The 23,588-nt window shown below is 40.6% G+C and overlaps 3 protein-coding genes across 6 annotated transcripts in view; 2 read left to right on the top strand and 1 right to left on the bottom strand.

Annotated features, from left to right (window-relative positions):
* The window catches only part of tatdn3 (TatD DNase domain containing 3), a 9,882-nt gene extending 8,843 nt beyond the window's left edge, over positions 1-1,039 (top strand). For both annotated transcript variants that reach the window (XM_034148154.1, XM_034148153.1), the window contains exon 10: positions 92-1,039. In XM_034148154.1, coding sequence (XP_034004045.1) covers positions 92-244 — 153 coding nt within the window. In that variant the 3' untranslated portion in view covers positions 245-1,039. The remainder of the gene's footprint in view (positions 1-91) is intronic.
* On the bottom strand, positions 991-6,830 carry LOC117496482 (spermatogenesis-associated protein 45-like). 3 transcript variants are annotated; one of them, XM_034148157.1, is made up of 4 exons: positions 6,633-6,830; positions 4,167-4,263; positions 3,006-3,343; positions 991-1,103 (listed from the first exon to the last, which is right to left on the bottom strand). In XM_034148157.1, exons 3-4 carry the CDS (start codon positions 3,244-3,246, stop codon positions 1,084-1,086), a joined length of 261 nt encoding a protein of 86 aa, XP_034004048.1. In that variant the 5' UTR covers positions 3,247-3,343; positions 4,167-4,263; positions 6,633-6,830; the 3' UTR covers positions 991-1,083. The 3 variants fall into 3 exon arrangements, with proteins under 3 accessions (XP_034004048.1, XP_034004047.1, XP_034004049.1); XM_034148156.1 differs by having other exon boundaries at positions 4,167-4,280; positions 6,633-6,802; XM_034148158.1 differs by having other exon boundaries at positions 4,167-4,224; positions 6,633-6,679.
* flvcr1 (FLVCR heme transporter 1) lies at positions 6,138-23,588 on the top strand. Its single transcript, XM_034148160.1, is given in 11 exon segments — positions 6,138-7,058; positions 7,847-7,991; positions 12,033-12,173; positions 13,317-13,384; positions 16,588-16,691; positions 17,631-17,655; positions 17,657-17,742; positions 21,196-21,301; positions 21,575-21,683; positions 21,976-22,043; positions 23,241-23,588. Coding segments are annotated over 11 exon segments (1,638 nt in total). The 5' UTR covers positions 6,138-6,371; the 3' UTR covers positions 23,340-23,588.

Here is a 23,588-nt window from a genome sequence, read left to right as displayed (position 1 = left end):
GAGTTTCAGAAGATCTAAACTCTGTCACACTGTCTCTCAGCTTCAGACATTTCCATTTCTAAACCTCCTTCTGTCTCTTCCTGTCTCCCAGGAGAGGAACGAGCCCTGTAACATCGCTCTGTGCTGCCGACACATCGCTGACGTCAAAGGTCTGTCAACACAAACTGTTCAGATCGTCACCGCACAAAACGCACTCAGGCTTTTCCCACAAGTGAAAACTCACATGCAGCATTTAAGTCTCTGACGTGTGAGCTTTGGACTGAGGGGGGCGCCAGAGGCAACAAAAGGATCTGTCCTATGTTTGGAAATGAACCTTAGCATTAGCATTTTCTATAGCCACAGCTGTGTCACAAAGATACAAGGATAATTTATTGTAATTATATAACACAAGGTTGTGCAACGAAATTTTGTACCATGAAAAAATATCTTTCTTATCTTAGCTTAATACTAAATTAAGCATGCTAACCAACATTGTTAGCGTATAATTGAAAATGTTGCTAACAAAACCTACTTACTGTATGTATTCTGCTACATAAATACATAAAGGACTATCTGTATAGCACAACACTTACTTAATACTGACTTTAGCATGATAACATTTGACAATTTTAATCATCAAAGCTTGTTAGTATACTATATTAGCATTAAGCTCAATAAACAGCTACTCTGACTGGGATTTAGTGATTATATTTTGTGTTATATCCAATTGTTGCACAAGTGGAATTTTGCCCTGCAGGACCTGCAATTGATTTGAAATAAAAAGTGAAAATATATAGTTTTTGTAATCATTCATCCTGACTGAATGGCTGCCAAATCTCAAGGCAATTGACAATAGTGATGGAGATATTGAACCTCTGCTAACTCACTAACAGGTGTTCAAAAATGTGTTCAAGTTTCAAATGCAACATGAGCTTTAGAGTCACACACAGATCCTCAAGACAAAGTACAACACGTGTATCACCTAAAAGCAAAGGCATCACTTCCTTTGGGTATTGTTTTACAGTATGTGTTTTATTTATTTATTAAAAGACTCAAATGTGCAGTGTGTTCAGATGTTTGTTGTATCAGCTCCCGTCAGGTAGCTTACACCAGCTGTGATTCATCTGGAGAACACAAACAGGCGTTACAGATTCAGACAGCATGACATAAAACACCCTGACCAAGATAATACATTATTACATATTACATATCATTAGGTGACGCTTTTACCCAAAGCAACTTACAATAAGTGCAAAAGCAAATTTAAAATAGATGTGTTTTCAGTTTGCAAGGGAAGATATGCAGTTTCTGCTTTCCTAATGTCAATGGGGAGCTCAGTCCACCATGTAGGAGCCAGGATATAGCAACCAGGGGTGTTTTTGAGGGGTACCAGGGTCCCATAAATACATAAGTTTAATGACAACACTAAAAATCTTTATGCAGATTAAATCCCATGAAATGATGTGTATCCTACATTAATGCTGACCCTTTCCCAAAGTGTATTGAGTTTGAACTATTTATTTATTTTGCATTATTGTATTGGTGCATCGCGGTTAGGGTTAAGGCTCCAGTTGCATGCACCATTCAAGGATGCAAGGCTTTTATTGTCATTTGTACATAGCTACAGTGTAGATATATCAATGAAAGTCTTAGGTCAGCGGTTTTCAAAGTGTGAGGCGCGCCTCCCCTGGGGGGCGCCAGAGAGCTTCAGGGGAGGCGCAGCTTGAGAAAAAGAACAACGAGAAAAAGACGAGTAAAGTGACACTTGCACACTTTTGGCTGTCTGTGGAGACTGTGGGTTCCCCCACCTCGCCAAAAAGGCTGTAAAAGTGCTCATTCCCTTCACCTCCACCTACCTGTGTGAGTGCAGGTTTTCCGCATTGACTTTGATCAAAAGCAAGTGCCGGTGAAGGCTGCAGCCAGAGGATGATCTGCGTTTATTCCTGTGTGCATCAAAGACGCAGACTCATTGTTCCCACTAAAGTAGGGGTGAGTGTAATAAGGAGGCAAAGTTGACGTTCAGTGTGTTGCCGGGAGCATATAAGGATTTATCCACGATGTTGAAAATGTAAATTTAAAAAAATATATATGTGTTGAGAACACCGTGCGAAAATATACGGGTCGTGCTGCAGCTAGATTTGCCTGTCCTCTGTAAGAAGGTGTCAGCGACTGACATGCAAGGAAGAACGGCTGTCCACAGGCTGTTCCAACTTTAACAACTTTATTAACTTCCATGGTAGTGAATTGAACATGCTATTGTAATTGGGTGTGTGGTATATTTTCATGCACGCACACGCATGTTCCACAACACACTGAACAACACTCAATTGTCCGATCGCTACCAGTGTCCTTGCGATCTTGTTATAAGTTGAGACCATTCGGGCTTATTCTAGAGGGGTGCAAAGAATAGTCCAAGTAGTGGGGGAGTTTTATACAACATGTTTAAAACATAAAGATAAAAATGTTTTAAAAAGTTATTGTTTAATGTTTTAAGGAGGTGATGCTACTCAGCCAATCATATCGGTGCACTCAGTGAGTCAGCACGATAGATTCAAACACACACACAGAGACGAGACAAGAGGAGAGAAACAGTCTTCATTTGATCTTACTGGACCTCTTTGAAATGCAATTGAATACCCCTGCATTATAGCAACAACAACAATAATAATAATAATAGCAATAATAATTGGGAGGGGGGGCGCCGCTGTTCTTATGTTCTCTGAGGGGAGGCTCACCTTCCCACACTTTGAAAACCCCTGTCTTAGGTCACAGGCTCCTCCTCCAACAGTGCAACACAATAAAACAGATAAAATAGTTAAAATAGTGCAAGTCTATATACAAGTAATTGGAATATGATATATTAGATACATCTTTTGTAAGTTGCAAACAGATGAATGTTATGCATCATCCAGCCTTATTGTTAATATCCTTTAATTATTATCCAATCATAAACCACCAGCACTGCACCTTCCCATGCATTACGTCTAAAGAAGTATTTCAGTCAAAAAAAAAGCAAGCCTCCTCACAGCTCTCCTCGAAGTGCCTCCTCTCCGGTAGATTAGAGGGGGGAGGCCTCTCTCTTCCGGCCGGGCTGCGGGTCTCTCCGGCGGGCAGACAGGTGAGGAGTCCCGCGGTGCTGCGCAGGTGCTTCCGGTAGTGTCTCCTCTCGCGCCGCTCCCACTCCTGATGGGGGTTCCCCTCCACGCGACACCACGTCTCCCTCCGCACGTTCAGCTCCGTCAGAGCCCGCTGCTCTGCTCCAGACATGTTTCTTATGTAGCTGTATTTTCGCTTTTTAGTCAGTTAATTATCCATGGTGTAGTAGTCAGTGTTTGATGCTGTTGTTTACATGGCAACGGAAAACCTGAAGAAGTAGAGTCAAAGATATGTTGTGTTTTGGGAAGATGAGTTACTATCTCTCAACAAGTTAAAGCTTTAAGATCTTTTAGACTTATCTGTTTCCCATGTTTTTGCTTAGACATAAAACATATATAACAGATGCAGTAATATTGTAAACTAGTGTTACTTGTGGAAAAGTTAGGAGCCAACAAATGGATTATAAAGTTGCCTCCCTTATACTTAAAAATGAGAAAATACAGAAACTTTTTTCCCCCGCCGTTTACTCTTCTTACCCCTGAAGCCAAAACCATCAAAAAGTGAGCAGAACAAATTATACTTTTTGGAAATTTAAATATGTATTGAACCTTTTGACAAAAATATACAATTAATTACAACGTGTTGCATCATAAAATGCAATTAAATACAGAATATTACCTTAAATAACTGCAGTATCAAATAAGCTACATGCATTTTCAACATACATATTATTTCCTCTTGGTAACTGAAAACAGAGACAGAGTGAGAGCTCACTTCTCTCAACCCACGACTACACTGAGGTTATTTGATCCTCCTGAGATAGACCTACATACAACAGGAGGATTTGATGCAGCCGCAGTAAAAACAAGCTGTACAAATAATCGTAACAGTTATTACTCCTTACTATCAAATGCCATTTGGTTGAATTGACATATACAAGCCTTTGTGGGTCAGAACACAGGGATTGTTGCCTTTGGCTGAACAGAAGTATCATGAACGAGGTTATTCTTTACAATAATCCAAAAGCCAAGAGGGAAATCCCATTCCTTTTTGTCAAGGGAACCAACTTCCTACAACTAAATGTTTATTACCTGCAGCTCTTGAGTGAGTTTCCTGTGGGAACAGACGTGTAGCTGCAGTTCAGTCCCACTGGGTCAAAGGATGATCAGGATTAGAGCAGATAAAGGCCTGAGCACATGGAGAGGCTCATGGAGAGAACAGAACCAAGCAGGAGCATTAACTCAGAGATTCAATTACCAACTTTGTAGTCAAAAAATGCAACAGTGTGTTGTTACGGCCCCTACACACGGCGGCGTGCGCTGAAGCTTCAACGCTTCTACCCATTCACTTTGAAAAGGGTGACGTCACGCTTTGCCGAACTGCATTGTGGGAGCAAAGCTTTGCGTTGCTCGCTTCAAAAGTATAGCAATGTTCTACTTTTGAAGCTTCGACGGAAGCGTCAGCCAATCAAATCATATGCCAGTACAAGCTCTAGCCAATCAAACCGCGTGCTTGTGTGTCCGGGGCGGGAGATTCATGTGATTGGTTGTTGGTCGAGCTTCAGACAAGCCCGCTGGCATGCTTCAACGCACGCCGCCGTGTGTAGGGGCCGTTACAGAACAAATAAAATCACCTAAGATTAAAACTTCAAAGAATATATTGTTGCTTCAAAAAGAGTGAGGGTGTATTCAAGTGAAACAAATGAGTCTAGTAATGAAAAAAATGTTGCCCCATGATATATTGAAGTGATTTAAAAAAATGTTTGAGTTCTTTCTATCATCCGTCGATGTGCAGGCTTAACCTTAAAATACTTCCATTCATGAAGAACCTTTGAGTTCATTTAGCTGATATAATGTATTCTCTCCCACACACTCACCGCCTGCTTCCATTGGACTCCTTTGTTTACTTCCTGAACATAGTGACATCACATTGTAACACTCGCACTTGTATTGGCTAGCGCTCCAACACATTGTACGTGAAAGGCTAATTGGCGGGACATCTCTAAGCAGTTGACCAATCACAACAGAGCCGGCCAGCTGACCAATCAGAGCAGACTGGGCTCTGGTTTCAGACAGAGGGTGAAAAGAGGTGCTGCAGCACAGGCAGTATGAGAAAAATAAAGAGCTTTTTGAACATGAAAGCCTGGAGACATGAAGAGACACTACATACTGATATACACCTGAACATCAGCAGGAGAGGACTCTTTAAAGTAGAGACACTACATACTGATATACACCTGAACATCAGCAGGAGAGGACTCTTTAAAGTAGAGACACTACGTACTGATATACACCTGAACATCAGCAGGAGAGGACTCTTTAAAGTAGAGACACTACATACTGATATACACCTGAACATCAGCAGGAGAGGACTCTTTAAAGTAGAGACACTACATACTGATATACACCTGAACATCAGCAGGAGAGGACTCTTTAAAGTAGAGACACTACGTACTGATATACACCTGAACATCAGCAGGAGAGGACTCTTTAAAGTAGAGACACTACATACTGATATACACCTGAACATCAGCAGGAGAGGACTCTTTAAAGTAGAGACACTACATACTGATATACACCTGAACATCAGCAGGAGAGGACTCTTTAAAGTAGAGACACTACATACTGATATACACCTGAACATCAGCAGGAGAGGACTCTTTAAAGTAGAGACACTACATACTGATATACACCTGAACATCAGCAGGAGAGGACTCTTTAAAGTAGAGACACTACATACTGATATACACCTGAACATCAGCAGGAGAGGACTCTTTAAAGTAGAGACACTACATACTGATATACACCTGAAATGAGCAGAAAAGGTCCTCTTTAAATAAATGTCAATGTTCTACTTTTACTTAAGTAAAGGATCTGATTAATTATTCCACCTCTGCCGAATACCATTCATTCATCAAGCAGGCAGTAGTAAAATACCGCAAGCTGCTCTACTATTGGCTCATCGGCATCGGAAGGCATGTGTCAGCGACGGCGGAACAAAGGATATATATAGAGAGAGAGAGAGAGAGAGAGAGAGAGAGAGAGAGAGAGAGAGAGACACACACACACACACACACTCATACAGAGAGGCAGCATGCTGGAGAAGAGGATTCGGAGATAGAATAATCGGATGTTTTGTGATGGGTATTGCGTAGGTTGTTTTGAAAATGTCTGTAGTGTAATCTTTATTATATCGTATTATACGCATCATAACTGAATGAGGAAACCAAAACGCGCTTCCTGTATTTTAATATCATCATCACATCGCGCATAGGGAAATAAGAGAAAACGTCAAGCATGGTGGCCGGTGAGCTCGTACAGGAGCTTCATCCCGGCGCACCTGACGACATCACGGTGATGAAGAAGATCCCGGAACCGGAGGGAGACACGGAGCGATGCGCGGAGCCTCCATACGCAGCCGCGGCGGAGGAAGCACCGGAGGGGGCGCAGGAGAAGGACGTGCCGCCGGCGGATGAGAGAGAGGCGATGCTTCCTAACGGAGGAAGAGGAGGCGAGGAGGAGGAGAAACACGGTGCGATACTGGAAACCAAACTGTACCTGCGCCGGTTTGCCGTGCTCGCGGTGTTCAGCTTGTACTCCCTCTCGAACGCCTTCCAGTGGATCCAGTACAGCATCATCACCAACGTGTTCATGCAATATTACGGCGTGACCAGCGACAAAGTGGACTGGCTCTCCATCGTCTACATGGTGACCTACGTGCCCCTCATCTTCCCGGCCACTTGGCTCCTGGACCGGAAGGGTCTTCGGCTCACGGCCCTGCTCGGAGCCGGACTCAACTGCGCAGGCGCGTGGATGAAGTGCGCCAGCGTGAGTCAGGATCGGTTCGGAGTCACCGTGAGCGCGCAGGTGGTCTGCTCCGTGGCGCAGGTGTTCATCCTCGGCCTGCCGTCCAGGGTCGCCTCGGTGTGGTTCGGACCGAAGGAGGTGTCCACTGCCTGTGCCGTGGCCGTGCTGGGGAACCAGGTGTGTGTGTGTGTGTGTGTGTGTGTGTGTGGGGGGGGGGGGGGGGGGGTTATAACAATAACAATAACGATCAAGGGTACTTGTAACAAACATTTATCCTAGGGGTTAGGGTTATTTAGAGAGTGAAACAAATTAAGTGACGACAGATAACCCGTCAGATAAGTAAGTCTCCTCCAACAATGCAACATAAATGTATAGAGTGAGAATAATAATAAGTAGTAATTTTATATATATAATAAGTAGTAATTATATATATATATATATATAATTACTACTTATTATTATGCTTACCTCTTTCGATAAACATGTATTTACATATCGTAGTCAGTTATACAAAATATTACCCCAGGGGGAATAAGTATTTTATTTGAGTAACATTACCTGAATGTAGAAAAGCTGTAACAAGTAAAAGTCTGGCGTTTTAAAAGTAAAAGTACAGAAGTATTGAAATTAAATATACTTAAAGAACCAAAGCTGAGTATTCTGTATGTAAGATGACTATTTTGGGAACATGTTATATTATTTTAGTATTCACTGAAGTTCAACTATATGTCTTTATTACTTTCTTCCAGTACTGCCAGCAGAATAGACTAGTAAAATAATGTAAAAATAATACATAATAGTCAAGCCTAACGAAATGCTTCCTAAGTGAGTCATGCACAAAGTAGTTTTTACCACACTAAATACTTACATGCTTAATTGAAATGTGTACTATGATAGCACACACCAATATATATAAAATAAACGTAATAAACAATCTATGTGTCTCTCTCTTTCTCTTGTTGTAGTTGGGAACAGCGATCGGCTTCCTGCTTCCTCCAGTTTTAGTTCCCAACACCCCGGATGATCCTGAGCTGACGGGTCGCAACATCAGCAAAATGTTCTACGGCACCGCTGCCGTCTCCACCACCCTCTTCTTCCTCACTGTTCTAGGTACACACACAAACAAACACACACACACACACACACACACACACACACACACACGTGCACACGCGCACACGCACACACACACAATCGTGAATTGTCTTTTTGAGTTTGTTTTGTTTTAAAAAAGTACTATGTGTTAAATGCCTATGTGAAGCTCTTTGAATTGCCTCAGTGTTTTAAAGGGGACCTATCATGCAAAATGCACTTTTTTATGTCTTTTATACATAAACATGTGTCCCCGGTGTGTCAGGGAACTCACGCAGCGTCAGCAAATAAAACCCTCTCTCTTTTCCTCTGTACCCAAATCTCTAAAAACGGGGGTACAACGAGCTGATACAGATTTGCGTCCGATATGACGTAATATCGAAAATGTAGACTGGCTTTACACCCACGGGCCTATCAGAAACGTTGCTATCAGAAACAATGCCCGGCTGTTTTGGACTTGATACGGTCGGTGCATGTTTACATTAGCATCGCTAACACTCAGAGCTAACCTGTACTGCACAGAGCATGTGTGTGAAGAAGCTGGATATAAAAATAAACTCACCTTGTGGTATAACCGGCAAGAGAGAAAGCCTTTGAGCCCCATACTGATTCAGAAATAATCCTTGATAATCCATGATATGGCGTTTCCATCACGGCAGTATTTAGTTTAGACCAGGGGGGTCAAACTCAATTTAATCGCGGGCCACATCAGCATTATGGCTGCACTCAAAGGGCCGGTTGTAACTTTAAGAATACATACATAAATATATATATAAAATAATGTATTATATTACATTATTGCCTCTGCATTGAATTATTATCAGATAGAGTAATAACTTCTTAATTAGCTACGTCTGAAAGCAGAAGTCTGGGGCAAATAATTGCAAGTCTCTTCAGTGAGAATGTCACAAGTTAAACAACTGAACTGCTGAAACAACATCCATAACATTCATCTGCTACTTAGTAATTATTTATCTATTTATCTAATATATCATTCCAATAACTTGCATATAGACTCTTATTGCACTATTTCACTTTTTTAAACTATTTTTCTTTTTGTATTTACTATTTACTTGCACTATATTTTTCTGTTTATCTGTGTTATTGTGTTGCACTGTTGGAGGAGCCTGTGACCTAAGATTTTCATCGGCATAACTACACTGTAGCTATGTTCGTATGACAAAATAAAGAACCTTGAAGTGACATTAAAAAAAAAAGAAGTGACATTTAAAAAAAAGGAAGTGATTTTCTTTTTTTTAAAGTAACCTTTTTTGAAAAAAAAGTAACATTTTAAATTGTGAGAAAAAGGCACATTCTAAGAAAAAAGGCATATTTTGAAGAAAAAAAGTCAAATTCTGAGAAAAAAAGTCTAGTTTGAGATGCATTGTGGGACATGTAGTTTATGGGCAACGTGCTTCTGTATATCATCATGTAACCGTATAATAAACATATAATATTCTTCGGGCCGGTTTTGGGCCTTGAGTTTGACACCCCTGGTTTAGACAGTAGCTGCCGGGTCCCGCATGAGCTCAGCCCCCTCCTTTTTTTTTTATTTAAGCTTGATACCCCAAATCAGCACTTTTGAAACAGGAAGTGAAATAGAGGGATATGAGGCGTGGCTAGAATGGGTGATCTGTTTGGTATTTTGAGCAAAACACTTCATAGACATGTTTTTTATATATTTTTATATATCTGAGACCTATGCTATTGCCTAAAAATAGCATGATAGGTGACCTTTAAAATGTGCTATACAAATAAACTAACCTTGAACATACACACACACACACACACACACACACACATACACACACACACACACACACACACACACACACACACACACGCACACGCACACTAACATACATGCTGTGTAGGGCTGCACGATTTTGCAAAAAAAAGGTAATTTCGATTATTTTGACTTGCGATGTGATTTGCAATAGTCGAGGGAAGGATCATATTTAAACCATTATTCACTTTATCATTGAAAAATATATAGAAATTATGACTTTTTTCAAGCATATCGGTAACAAACAAGGATTTGTATTGAGTCTATAGCATACTATTTGTAGGCTTGTACTTTTCTGCAGCTCCACAATACTTCATTCAGATAATTATTGCTAAAGCTATGCAGCCCTACTCTCTTGCATATATTTACTTCATGGTCGCCATGTGTTCCAGTTGCTTTGTATTGCCGTTAAAATCATGTGAGGTGAAGCATACCGTTTGAAAAACAGAACAAAGGTGTGTCTCTGTGTGTTTCTGCCTTTCTCACGACTAGTTCTCACAAGGTTGTACATTTTCCAGATATCTTCCACATTTTACTGCTCCTTAAACCTCCTAGTGACAAGTTCAGGATTAAGACTTGTGTTCAGGATTAGGATTAAAATAGGATTATGTTCGGGAAAGACCTATAGTGAAGAATGTGTTTACATGTACATGAACAATACTGTACATGGTGTTTTGGAGAGAGTGAAATAGTGAATGTATACTGGTTTCCTTACCCTCTGGCTTTAAACAAATATGAGACACAATTCAGGTGTTTCATGTTGGACCAGTTTCTTCAGTTTTGGATATGGAAAATAGCACTGGCAACTCTCATTACTTTATCACACAGCTAATTACTTACATTTGACTTTAATACAAGTAGATATGGTGTGTATTAGATGATCCATTTCAAGCATATTTTGGTGTGTTTTTGATTTTCATACTGATACCTGACCTTAGAGTCAAACGGATGCCGCTGATACAGCTTCAGTGGAACTTGTAGGGAAATGTAGGGAAGACATGCATTAGCAAAGTGAGTCAAATGTTTTGGACGTTTTTTTTTATTTGACATGCAAGCCTCTTCCTGTCACAATAAGTACTCTTGTTGAGCAGATGTTTAAACATTGCGATAAACATATCATTTAATTATGATGTGCTTTTTGAAGTTTTCCCTTTCCTGTAGTGTGTTATACATACTGATATGAACCTGAACATCAGCAGGAGACGACTCTTTAAAGTAGAGACACTACATACTGATATGAACCTGAACATCAGCAGGAGACGACTCTTTAAAGTAGAGACACTACATACTGATATGAACCTGAACATCAGCAGGAGAGGACTCTTTAAAGTAGAGACACTACATACTGATATACACCTGAACATCAGCAGGAGAGGACTCTTTAAAGTAGAGACACTAAATACTGATATACATCTGAACATCAGCAGGAGAGGACTCTTTAAAGTAGAGACACTACAAACTGATATACACCTGCACATCAGCAGGAGAGGACTCTTTAAAGTAGAGACACTAAATACTGATATACACCTGAACATCAGCAGGAGAGAACTCTTTCAAGTAGAGACACTACAAACTGATATACACCTGAACATCAGCAGGAGAGGACTCTTTAAAGTAGAGACACTACATACTGATATACACCTGAACATCAGCAGGAGAGGACTCTTTAAAGTAGAAACACTACATACTGATATACACCTGAACATCAGCAGGAGAGGACTCTTTAAAGTAGAGACACTACATACTGATATACACCTGAACATCAGCAGGAGAGGACTCTTTAAAGTAGAGACACTACATACTGATATACACCTGAACATCAGCAGGAGAGGACTCTTTAAAGTAGAGACAATACATACTGATATACACCTGAACATCAGCAGGAGAGGACTCTTTAAAGTAGAGACACTACATACTGATATACACCTGAACATCAGCAGGAGAGGACTCTTTAAAGTAGAGACACTACATACTGATATACACCTGAACATCAGCAGGAGAGGACTCTTTAAAGTAGAGACACTACATACTGATATACACCTGAACATCAGCAGGAGAGGACTCTTTAAAGTAGAGACACTACATACTGATATACACCTGAACATCAGCAGGAGAGGACTCTTTAAAGTAGAGACACTACATACTGATATACACCTGAACATCAGCAGAATAGAGCCCCTTTAAGACAATTTTATGCCCTTAATATAATGATAACGTAATAGCCTGATTATAAAACTACTTTCTATTAACCCAAACTGTGTTTCTGTGTTCAGTGATTAGGGACCGGCCTCTCCTGCCTCCCAGTCACGCTCAGGCTGTCCTCCCAGACTCTCCAGGTGAAGATTACTCCTACAAACAGTCCATCATCAACCTGATGAAGAACAAAGCATTCGTCCTCCTGCTGGTCAGCTACGGTAAGAGAAGAAACCACCACCAGATGAATGGGAACATTTGTTTTTTATCTATTCTAATCAAGTACTTTATGGTCTGAACTCCTGAAAAGACATAAGGAAACTACAGTAGGGTAGGATTGCACACAATATGAGGAAAATGAAGTCCTTCTGCTTTCCAAGGCCTGCTTGAGAACTTTTTCTAAATATAGAACATGTTTCTAGCGTGACCATCTAATGTTTCATGTGACTACTCCGTGTGTGACACACCAAACTCACTTTGACAGGGTTCAGTGTTTCAATAACTTGTCCAAATTACATTTTTCACTTTCCACTTTAAACAAATAGTTGTATTTATTAGCAGTGATCAAATAGCCAAAGTCAATTGTAATGTTACATCGTTTTTTAGGCCAATTTAACTGGATTATTTTGCCCACATTCTCTAACACAACCCAGCTAAAATCCTGTCAGGATAATTGAATTGCTCGCTTTGGCTCATGAACTTGTCTTGTCTGTACCCGCCACCATTTTTCCACTAGTACACGATTATTACAAGATTAAAAGGAGACAAGATGGCTAACTCCTTGATTTCCTTAACAACCTCTTTTTCAGTTTTCTCATTGTTTAAAGGGGACCTATCATGCAAAATGCACTTTTGTACGTCTTTTCTACATGAATATGTGTCCCCGGTGTTCCAGGGAACTCACCAAGTGTCAGAAAACACAACCCTCTCTATTTTCCTCCATACCCAAATCTCTAAAAAAGGGGCTGCAACGGATCTGATAAAAACTGATCCAGATTTGAACACTGTCCTGACGTCAGGACGGTGGCGCTACGGCTATTGGGCCAACTCCACCAATCAGGAGGAGACAGCCACGGCCATTGCCGTTCGAAAGCGCTGGAGACGCTGTAGTACATATGCCAGGCCAGTAGATGGTGCTGTTCTCACTGAATCAGCCCTTGCAAAAACAGGGGTAAAAAAGTGCAAATTGAGCGAAATGAGGCATGGCTAAAATGCATGATCTGTTTGGTATTTTGAAATAATATAAATATGCCTTTTGTTTTTGCATTCAGAATTAGATTTAGAAAACTGAACCAGATACATTCATTATCTTCAAACTCAGTTATAACCCTAATGGATGCACTCTCTTTGTGTTTTGCCCGCAGGTATTATGACTGGCTCCTACTACTCTGTCTCCACACTTCTCAACCAGATGATCATGGCCTGCTACAAAGTAAAAACACACACTAACAGCTGGGAGTTAATAATGTTTCTTGACCGCTCTCCTGTCATTTTCACCTTCCTCTTAAAGAATTATCTTATTTATGTCTATGATTGGTAAATTATCTGAATGGCATCATTTAAAGTGCACTTGCAACCTTTTACAAGAGTTTTTAACTGCTTTTTATTTGTTTATTGACCAGTATATGCGCACTTCCAAAGAATGTGACTCTGCTTTTCATTGTACTCACACAGAAAGAGCTGGGTGAAGCTACATCATGAACATTTAACGACTATGTATATATATATATATATAAAGGGAAACATTGCAGATACAAAGCAGGTCCAACAACATAGCTAAGGTAGTTTCTATAGTGAAACTTTTTTTATATCGATTTGGATCCGTTCCAAAATTCAGGTTCATCTTCAATGCTTCCAATTTATGTGTTTAACACCCTTTCCACCTCAGCTATGCTTGAACCATTTCGCCCCATTAAGCTGATTTGTATTAATTCTACTGTTTTCATTCTTATTTAAAATGTACAGTAAAAAAAAAAGTGAGTGGAAACTGGATGGAGAGAGGAAAAAGAGACAGAAAGTACAAAGACACTTCTGATGGCCTCGATGAGATTTTCACGCATGCCTGCTGCCCACCATAACCCTGTCGCTACACACACACACACACACACACACACACACACACACACACACACACACACACACACACACACACACACACACACACACACACACACACACACACACACACACACACACACACACACACACACACACACACACACACACACAGACTGCTGACAGTGAGGCTGATGCTTGTCCAGTTTCTGCTTTTCTTAGAAACCCCATCCCTGTCCCTCTCACTCAATCTTACAGCAGTTCACCCTTGCATGAACTTATAAGACTCTCTCAGCTGAACTGTCAGATGACTTCATTGCCCTCTCCCACCAGAAACACTGCAAATCCGGGACTCCCCCCAACCCCTCGCAGAAATACACACACGTACAGAACATGTGACTGGCTTATAGTCCACCTGTAAGATTTGATCTGAGTGTTATTGAAAAAAAAAGAATTTAATCAGCTTTTTTCCCACTGAGGCTTCTGTGGAGTGATGCAGGGATGAGGCCTAAACCCAGAAATTAGTTAGCATTTTAGCCCTTCCTGATGCTCAACTTGAAGTCAATGGGTTTTGTTTTGGTTGTTGGCCTGAAAAAAATTCTGTGTTCCCTTACAGCCCAACATTAGCCGCCTTTAGCTTAGCGGTGCTGACGTGAAGTCATGAGACCGTGCTGTAGTTCCTTTATAGCCCAACATTAGCCGCCTTTAGCTTAGCGGTGCTGACGTGAAGTCATGAGACCGTGCTGTAGTTCCTTTATAGCCCAACATTAGCCGCCTTTAGCTTAGCGGTGCTGACGTGAAGTCATGAGACCGTGCTGTAGTTCCTTTATAGCCCAACATTAGCCGCCTTTAGCTTAGCGGTGCTGACGTGAAGTCATGTGACCGTGCCGTAGTTGCTTTATAGCCCAACATTAGCCACCTTTAGCTTAGCGATGCTGACGTGAAGTCATGTGACCGTGCTGTAGCTGCTTTATAGCCTAATGTTAGCCACTTTTAGCTTAGCGGTGGTGACGTGAAGTCATGTGACCGTGCTGTAGTTCCTTTATAGCCCAACATTAGCCACCTTTAGCTTAGCGGTGCTGACGTGAAGTCATGTGACCGTGCTGTAGTTCCTTTATAGAGTGGCGAAGTCCCTCCCCATCCGGTGGACCTCCATGGGACCTTATTTCGGAAAAATTATGTATTGAAGTCAATGGAGAGAGAAAGATTATCTTTTGATCCCGTTTGAATTGTGCCACGAATTACACATATGATGTTTGTCAATTTAAAAGATAATTTTGCAAGTCAAAAAAAAAAAAATGTGTCGTAAAACTGTGTAGTAACACATTTGTTTGTGTGAAACGCTCAATGAACTACATCTGATCTCTGGTCAACAACACACGTCACCAAGATGGCCGTCACTACTGTCTTGTCAACAAAACGATTGACTTCCCTCACTATCACCACAATGAAACACGTCCTGAAGAATGTCATGCAAAGCTGCCTGCCTGCCTTCCTTTGATTCTCTCTGAACTGCCTGGTCGTTTTAATTTCAACCATTTGTGCAGATAGCATGAAGTAGAAAAGATCGCCGATCGCCGATGCTACCGTTAGCGTTAGCATTTCTCCCCCGGGCTTACATTGTGTATTATAAAATGATCACACCGGTGACAGTACTCTTCAAAGGGTTCACGAAATATGACTACTACTCTTACTGTTTAACATTTTGGGTTACTTAATGTTACTTCATGTTAAGGCTAATAAAAATGACATGGCTGTAATGCTAACTAACGTGCTAGCTACTAGCTAGGTAGCTAACTTGATCAAGCCACTCCTGGTCCTTTCATCAGACGGGAAGCGAAAGAACGAGCAAGACCCATTGCTGGTATGATAACAACCTGGTACTAAGCACACAGGCATCTTGTTAAAGTTATCTTATCTTAGCCAGCGCCATATAGATAGATTCTATCTATATGGCGCTGATCTTAGCTATCTCTTAGTGGAGGAAAACAATTGTGACATCACTTACGCGACTCTGGGATTTGTAGTCTTTCTAGTTGCGTATTTTTCATAGTCTTATATTTCAACAGTTTTACGACAAACTGTGACTTTTTTGACATGGAAATTATTTTTTAAGATTGACAAACATCATATGTGTAATTCATGGCACAATTCAAACGGGATCAAAAGATACGTTTTCTCTCTCCATTGACTTCAATACATTATTTTTCCGAAATAAGGTCCCATGGACCGGAAGTAGATGGGCTTGACTTCGCCACTCTATAGCCCAACATTAGCCACCTTTAGCTTAGCGGTGTTGGGTGCTGACGTGAAGTCATGTGACCGTGCTGTAGTTGCTTTATAGCCTAATGTTAGCTTTTTATTTAAAAAGTAATAACGTGGTGTTTATATGTGGAGATTATCCTGCTGAATATAAACGTGTGTTTGCCACATTATTTTCTGCAATAATCCAAAAGCCAATCGAAAAATCCATTGGCTTTTTGTAAATGGAACCTTTGCAATGCTAACTTGTCTGCCTTAAAAAATACATCATCACTGCAACAATTTAATAACATATCCTATATCCTCTCCTCTCCTCAGAACCAGGAGTTGAATGCTGGGAGAATTGGTTTGACTCTGGTTGTTGCTGGGATGGTCGGCTCCATCCTCTGCGGGCTGTGGCTGGACCACACCAAGACATACAAGTAGGAAACACGCACACACACTTGAATCTTCCCAACTTTTGTTAAACATTGAACGTGTTTTGCAATGCAGTCATTTTCCGAAAATTATATTCGCTAGCGGCTATACCATTAAAATGATTTCTGATATATATATAATATTGCCAAGTTTTGTTGGTATTTTTTCAAACTTCGAATACAATCTCTGTCTCTACAGTACATTTCTATTTTCTTTTTAACAACTGCACATACTTATAAACATCTTATGGACAAATTCTGTGTTTTTTTCCTCCTGATCCTTTGCCATTCTCTATTACAACGTTGGGTGTTTGATCTGTTTACATTTGTAATGCAGACCTAGAGGGTCTGTTAAACATAGCAGAGCTTCTAGGGGCAAGGAATGTGTTTGTATGAGAGGACGGAGCCTTCTTTTATTTGGACTACAATTTATAATATTTACAACCAAATTAACTTCAGACTCTTTAAGGATACAGCCGGTTGGACAAACCTCCCTGCATTGAATTTATTTTTCTGCAACAGAGCTTGTTTTAAGGTCTCTCTTGTGATTTTATCCTGTGAGGATTTATTGAAATGCTTAATGTATATCTTCTATAACAAACCAGATCATTTTGGGTGTTTTTTCTTCCCTGGAATCAATGGAATCCTGAGATATACTTCCCTTAAAGCTTCGTCAACGATTTGTCTCACGCGTCTTACGCTCGTTTGAGAACAAAACAAGTCGTACAGCTGGGAGGTTGATGAGGTGAAATAAAACGTGAGACACTTAAGTCGAAGGGAGTTTAATCCCGTCCCAACCAAACCTGTCGTGTAGATCAAGTGTGAGGGAAATAAATCATACCCTGAACATGCAGAGGATGATCAGGAGTAGACACACTTGTCCCTGATTGGTGACTGCCAATCAAAGTATGAAATAACTGAGTGCTGCTGTGATGTGTTTTAAAGGATGACGACTCTGATCGTGTACTCTCCTGTCGTTTCTGGGCATGATCGTGTTCACCTTCACTCTGAACCTCAACAACCTCCCTCCCTGGTCTTATTCCACCGCTGGAGCTCTGCGGGTATGCTCTGTCAATTTGATTTAAAAGCGACCCATATTTTTCTCGATGTTCAGGTTGTTAATATCGAGTATGTAGTGTACTCTTACTTTAAAGAGTCCTCTCCTGCTTGCATGTTCAGGTGTATATCAGTATGTAGTGTCTTCTACACTTTTAAAGAAGTTTCCTCTCTCCTGCTGATGTTCAGTTGTATATCAGTATGTAGTGTCTCTACTTTAAGAGTTCCTCTCCTAGCCCTGATGTTCAGGGTATATCAGTATGTAGTGTCTCTACTTTAAAGAGTCCTCTCCTGCTGATGTTCAGGTGTATATCAGTATGTAGTGTCTCTACTTTAAAGAGTTCTCTCCTGCTGATGTTCAGGTGTATATCAGTATGTAGTAGTCTCTACTTTAAAGAGTCCTCTCCTGCTGATGTTCAGGTGTATATCAGTATGTAGTGTCTCTACTTTAAAGAGTCCTCTCCTGCTGATGTTCAGGTGTAATATCAGTATGTAGTGTCTCTACTTTAAGAGTCCTCTCCTGCTGATGTTCAGGTGTAATATCAGTATGTAGTGTCTACTTTAAAGAGTTCCTCTCCTGCTGATGTTCAGGTGTATATCAGTATGTAGTGTCTCTACTTTAAAGAGTCCTCTCCTGCTGATGTTCAGGGTGTATATCAGTATGTAGTGTCTCTACTTTAAAGAGTCCTCTCCTGCTGATGTTCAGGTGTATATCAGTATGTAGTGTCTCTACTTTAAAGAGTCCTCTCCTGCTGATGTTCAGGTGTATATCAGTATGTAGTGTCTCTACTTTAAAGAGTCCTCTCCTGCTGATGTTCAGGTGTATATCAGTATGTAGTGTCTCTACTTTGAAGAGTCCTCTCCTGCTGATGTTCAGGTGTATATTAGTATATAGCGTCTCTACTTTAAAGAGTCCTCTCCTGCTGATGTTCAGGTGTATATCAGTATGTAGTGTCTCTACTTTAAAGAGTCCTCTCCTGCTGATGTTCAGGTGTATATCAGTATGTAGTGTCTCTACTTTAAAGAGTCCTCTCCTGCTGATGTTCAGGTGTATATCAGTATGTAGTGTCTCTACTTTAAAGAGTCCTCTCCTGCTGATGTTCAGGTGTATATCAGTGTGTGTCTCTACTTTAAAGAGTCCTCTCCTGCTGATGTTCAGGTGTATATCAGTATGTAGTGTCTCTACTTTAAAGAGTCCTCTCCTGCTGATGTTCAGTTGTATATCAGTATGTAGTGTCTCTACTTTAAAGAGTCCTCTCCTGCTGATGTTCAGGTGTATATCAGTATGTAGTGTCTCTACTTTAAAGAGTCCTCTCCTGCTGATGTTCAGGTGAATATCAGTATGTAGTGTCTCTACTTTAAAGAGTTCTCTCCTGCTGATGTTCAGGTGTATATCAGTATGTAGTGTCTCTACTTTAAAGAGTCCTCTCCTGCTGATGTTCAGGTGTATATCAGTATGTAGTGTCTCTACTTTAAAGAGTCCTCTCCTGCTGATGTTCAGGTGTATATCAGTATGTAGTGTCTCTACTTTAAAGAGTCCTCTCCTGCTGATGTTCAGGTGTATATCAGTATGTAGTGTCTCTACTTTAAAGAGTCCTCTCCTGCTGATGTTCAGGTGTATATCAGTATGTAGTGTCTCTACTTTGAAGAGTCCTCTCCTGCTGATGTTCAGGTGTATATCAGTATGTAGTGTCTCTACTTTAAAGAGTCCTCTCCTGCTGATGTTCAGGTGTATATCAGTATGTAGTGTCTCTACTTTAAAGAGTCCTCTCCTGCTGATGTTCAGGTGTATATCAGTATGTAGTGTCTCTACTTTAAAGAGTCCTCTCCTGCTGATGTTCAGGTGTATATCAGTATGTAGTGTCTCTACTTTAAAGAGTCCTCTCCTGCTGATGTTCAGGTGTATATCAGTATGTAGTGTCTCTACTTTAAAGAGTCCTCTCCTGCTGATGTTCAGGTGTATATCAGTATGTAGTGTCTCTACTTTAAAGAGTCCTCTCCTGCTGATGTTCAGGTGTATATCAGTATGTAGTGTCTCTACTTTAAAGAGTCCTCTCCTGCTGATGTTCAGGTGTATATCAGTATGTAGTGTCTCTACTTTGAAGAGTCCTCTCCTGCTGATGTTCAGGTGTATATCAGTATGTAGTGTCTCTACTTTAAAGAGTCCTCTCCTGCTGATGTTCAGGTGTATATCAGTATGTAGTGTCTCTACTTTAAAGAGTCCTCTCCTGCTGATGTTCAGGTGTATATCAGTATGTAGTGTCTCTACTTTAAAGAGTCCTCTCCTGCTGATGTTCAGGTGTATATCAGTATGTAGTGTCTCTACTTTAAAGAGTCCTCTCCTGCTGATGTTCAGGTGTATATCAGTATGTAGTGTCTCTACTTTAAGAGTCCTCTCCTGCTGATGTTCAGGTGTATATCAGTATGTAGTGTCTCTACTTTAAAGAGTCCTCTCCTGCTGATGTTCAGGTGTATATCAGTATGTAGTGTCTCTACTTTAAAGAGTCCTCTCCTGCTGATGTTCAGTTGTATATCAGTATGTAGTGTCTCTACTTTAAAGAGTCCTCTCCTGCTGATGTTCAGGTGTATATCAGTATGTAGTGTCTCTACTTTAAAGAGTCCTCTCCTGCTGATGTTCAGGTGTATATCAGTATGTAGTGTCTCTACTTTAAAGAGTCCTCTCCTGCTGATGTTCAGGTGTATATCAGCATGTAGTGTCTCTACTTTAAAGAGTCCTCTCCTGCTGATGTTTAGGTGTATATCAGTATATAGTGTCTCTACATTAAAGAGTCCTCTCCTGCTGATGTTCAGGTGTATATCAGTACGTAGTGTCTCTACTTCAAAGAGAGTGAAAGGGCGGGGGAATAATTACGTCAGCTCGTAAATCAGCTCCAGTTATTCCCTGGATCTCATAAAGAAGAAGATCAACCACTCTGCACTCTGAGTATAATTCAATCCCTTCGTCATGCTTTACTGTTTTTCTATTACTGAGCTTCACAGCCTACAGTACACGTTTCTGTTGATGGCTAAAACCGTAAGAAAACAAATGAAAATGAAATGACAAAATAATGTAATCATTTATATTAATTGTGTAATAATATATTACGTATTGAATGGGATTTGTGTAATATTCCTTTAGTTGTACAACTCCTAAAAAATAAGGTTATTTTTAATAAAAACAAACATGTAATATAGGTTTAAAAGCACCTAAATAAATTCAATAGATTGTACTTTTAAAAAGTTTGTGTTTTGCAACGTTTCCGATTTATTATATAGAGATTAAAGAAAAATACTATAATAGAAGATACAATCGAAGCAGATGGATGTTTTCATGCCTTTGTGTGTGAGCGTTGTTAGAAAAAACCCTTGGCTCTCAGATTAAATCGCCATGGACTATTTCTTTGCGTTGTTGTTGTTGTTTGTTGATGTTTATCAGTGTGTTGTGTTGTTTCAGGTTCTTCATGACGGGGTACCTGCCGCTGGGCTTTGAGTTCGGAGTGGAGATCACTTACCCCGAGTCTGAGGGGACGTCTTCGGGACTCCTCAACGCTTTCGCTCAGGTATCACACAGTGAACTCTATCACAGTCAGAATCCTTTGTTTATCCTCCTCCCTGTCAAGCAACACTCACTACAATTGGTGTGTGTGTGTGTGTGTGTGTGTGTGTGTGTGTGTGTGTGTGTGTGTGTGTGTGTGTGTGTGTGTGTGATGTGTGTGTGTGTGTGTGTGTGTGTGTGTGTGTGTGTGTGTGTGTGTGTGTGTGTGTGTGTGTGTGTGTGTGGGTGTGTGTGTGTGTGTGTGTGTGTGTGTGTGTGTGTGTGTGTGTGTGTGTAGATATTTGGGATCGTCTTCACTCTGATTCAGGGTCAACTGACACACCATAATCCTCTGATCGGAAACCTCTTCCTCTGCTCCTGGATCTTTCTGGGAATACTGCTCACTGGTAGGCTGTGTGTGTGTGTGTGTGTGTGTGGTGTGTGTGTGTGTGTGTGATTACTATCCTTGTGGGGACCTAAATCTGTTTACACAGTCACATGTGGGGACTGGCTTCCCTTAAGGGTACGGGTTAGGCATGTGATGGTTAAGGTTAGGATAAGTCTCCAGGAAATGCATGTAAGTCAATGTAATGTCCCCTGAAGTGATGTATACATGGTATGTGTGTGTGTGTGTGTATTTTTTATTATTATTTGTGTATATTTGAAATGTAAATGTAATTTCCTCATTTTATGTTTCAGCCTTTATTAAGTCAGAACTGAAAAGACACAACGTCAACATGGGAGCAGAAAACAACCGCCTGCAAGCAGTAAGTACATGAACACACAAAATACACAAAAACTCATGTAAAAAAAAAAATATTTTTACAGAGAAATGTAGCTCATGGAAGTATTTCGGTCAGTCAATCTTTTACATTTGTTGACTTTCAAGTTGATGGATTTGCTTTCACAAAATACATCACATTTATTTAAAATTCTTAATCAATTCCTCCACCATTTTTTTAAATCTGTCGCGGAGGGAATTTGGGTTTAGTGTCAGTTTTTCGGTTTTGGATCAAAATCAAAAAACGTGTCATTGCACTACAATTATACAAAAACACTACAAATGTTATTGAACATGTAATATATTAAAGTATATGTACTGATGTTGGGTATTAATACAGATTTGAATGCTGAATACCAGATTTCTGCTCTAAATGTCCAGTGTAAGGATCCAGTTGTAAAGTGTATCTCCCTCTCCTCTCTGTAGCCGTTATAAAGGACAGTGTTCAGAGTTCCTCCTCCCTGTGGAGGGGCTTTATGTCCAGACAGTCTTCAACATTCCTCCTCTTTCCCTGAACTCTCCCCTGCTGTCACTCTGATATAAAGTCTCCTTTGTGTATCTGTCCTCTTCACAAACAAAGCTTACAATCCTCCTCCCCTTGAACACCCCCTTCCCAACAGCAGAACCCCCGCCCAGGTTCCCTGCACCCTTCAGACGAGAACGTTTTTACAATTTTGAGTCGTTTTCCCATCATCCTACTGAGTCATCGTCGCTCTAGTGTCCTTCCTCAAAACTGTTACTGCTACCTCAATTTACAACCACTAAAACCTGCATGGGAAGGATTTTAACTTAGCTTTCTTTTGGCGCCACCTGGTGGTGTTTGAATGCACTGATATTCATTTTTCTTAAGAACAATTTGAAAGGTGATATAATCATAATACACATAAATATATAAAATGAGAGTCATGCAACTTCATGGCCTGTTTTGTGTCGGGTTTATTGGAGAGTTTAAAGCGATAACTTGGATGTTTTCTACTATATTTTATTTGTATTTACTTGCACTAATTGATCAGTTTTATTGTGTTGCTCTGTTGGAGGAGCCTGTGACCTCAGATTTTCATTGTCATAACTACCCTGTAGCTATGTACATATGACAATAAAAGCCTTGAATCCTTGAATTGAATGTTTTCTCCTAGGTTTAGTTTAAATGTTCCCCATCTAACTTTCTCCGTCTCCTTCCTAGCTTCCTACCAATTGTCCCGAGGACTGCTCTCCAGGAGAGAAAACCAACGGAGACAAACTTGAAACCTCGGTCAGCTTTTCCCGTGAAACCTCGCTGTGATGCTGCTGAGTCACTGGATCTCAGGAGGAGGAAGGTCTCCCTGCTGCTCGGGCACATCTGTGGGCATCACACACATGTGAAGGACCTCAAGGTGAACTTTATTGACGCTGATTGATGATTACAAACCCTGGATGTGGAGACCAATAAGACGCTGAGGGTGAATGCTGACTTCAGAGGATTACTGCTGCTCTTCTTGTGTGAAGCATAGTGCTCCTAGATGGATTACTGTATGTGAATCTGCCTTTTAAA

This window comes from Trematomus bernacchii, unplaced genomic scaffold (genome assembly GCF_902827165.1).
Source record: "Trematomus bernacchii unplaced genomic scaffold, fTreBer1.1, whole genome shotgun sequence".
Lineage (NCBI taxonomy): Eukaryota > Metazoa > Chordata > Actinopteri > Perciformes > Nototheniidae > Trematomus > Trematomus bernacchii.
This window is presented reverse-complemented; position numbering and strand designations above follow the sequence as displayed.

Excerpts from the sequence above, each read along its gene's own strand:
- LOC117496482 (XM_034148157.1), bottom strand. The coding sequence starts at position 3,246 with ATGTCTGGAGCAGAGCAGCGGGCTCTGACGGAGCTGAACGTGCGGAGG. Across the intron at positions 1,104-3,005 it reads GAGGCACTTCGAGGAGAGCT|ATGAATCACAGCTGGTGTAA; the intron begins GTGAGGAGGCTT and ends TGTGTTCTCCAG.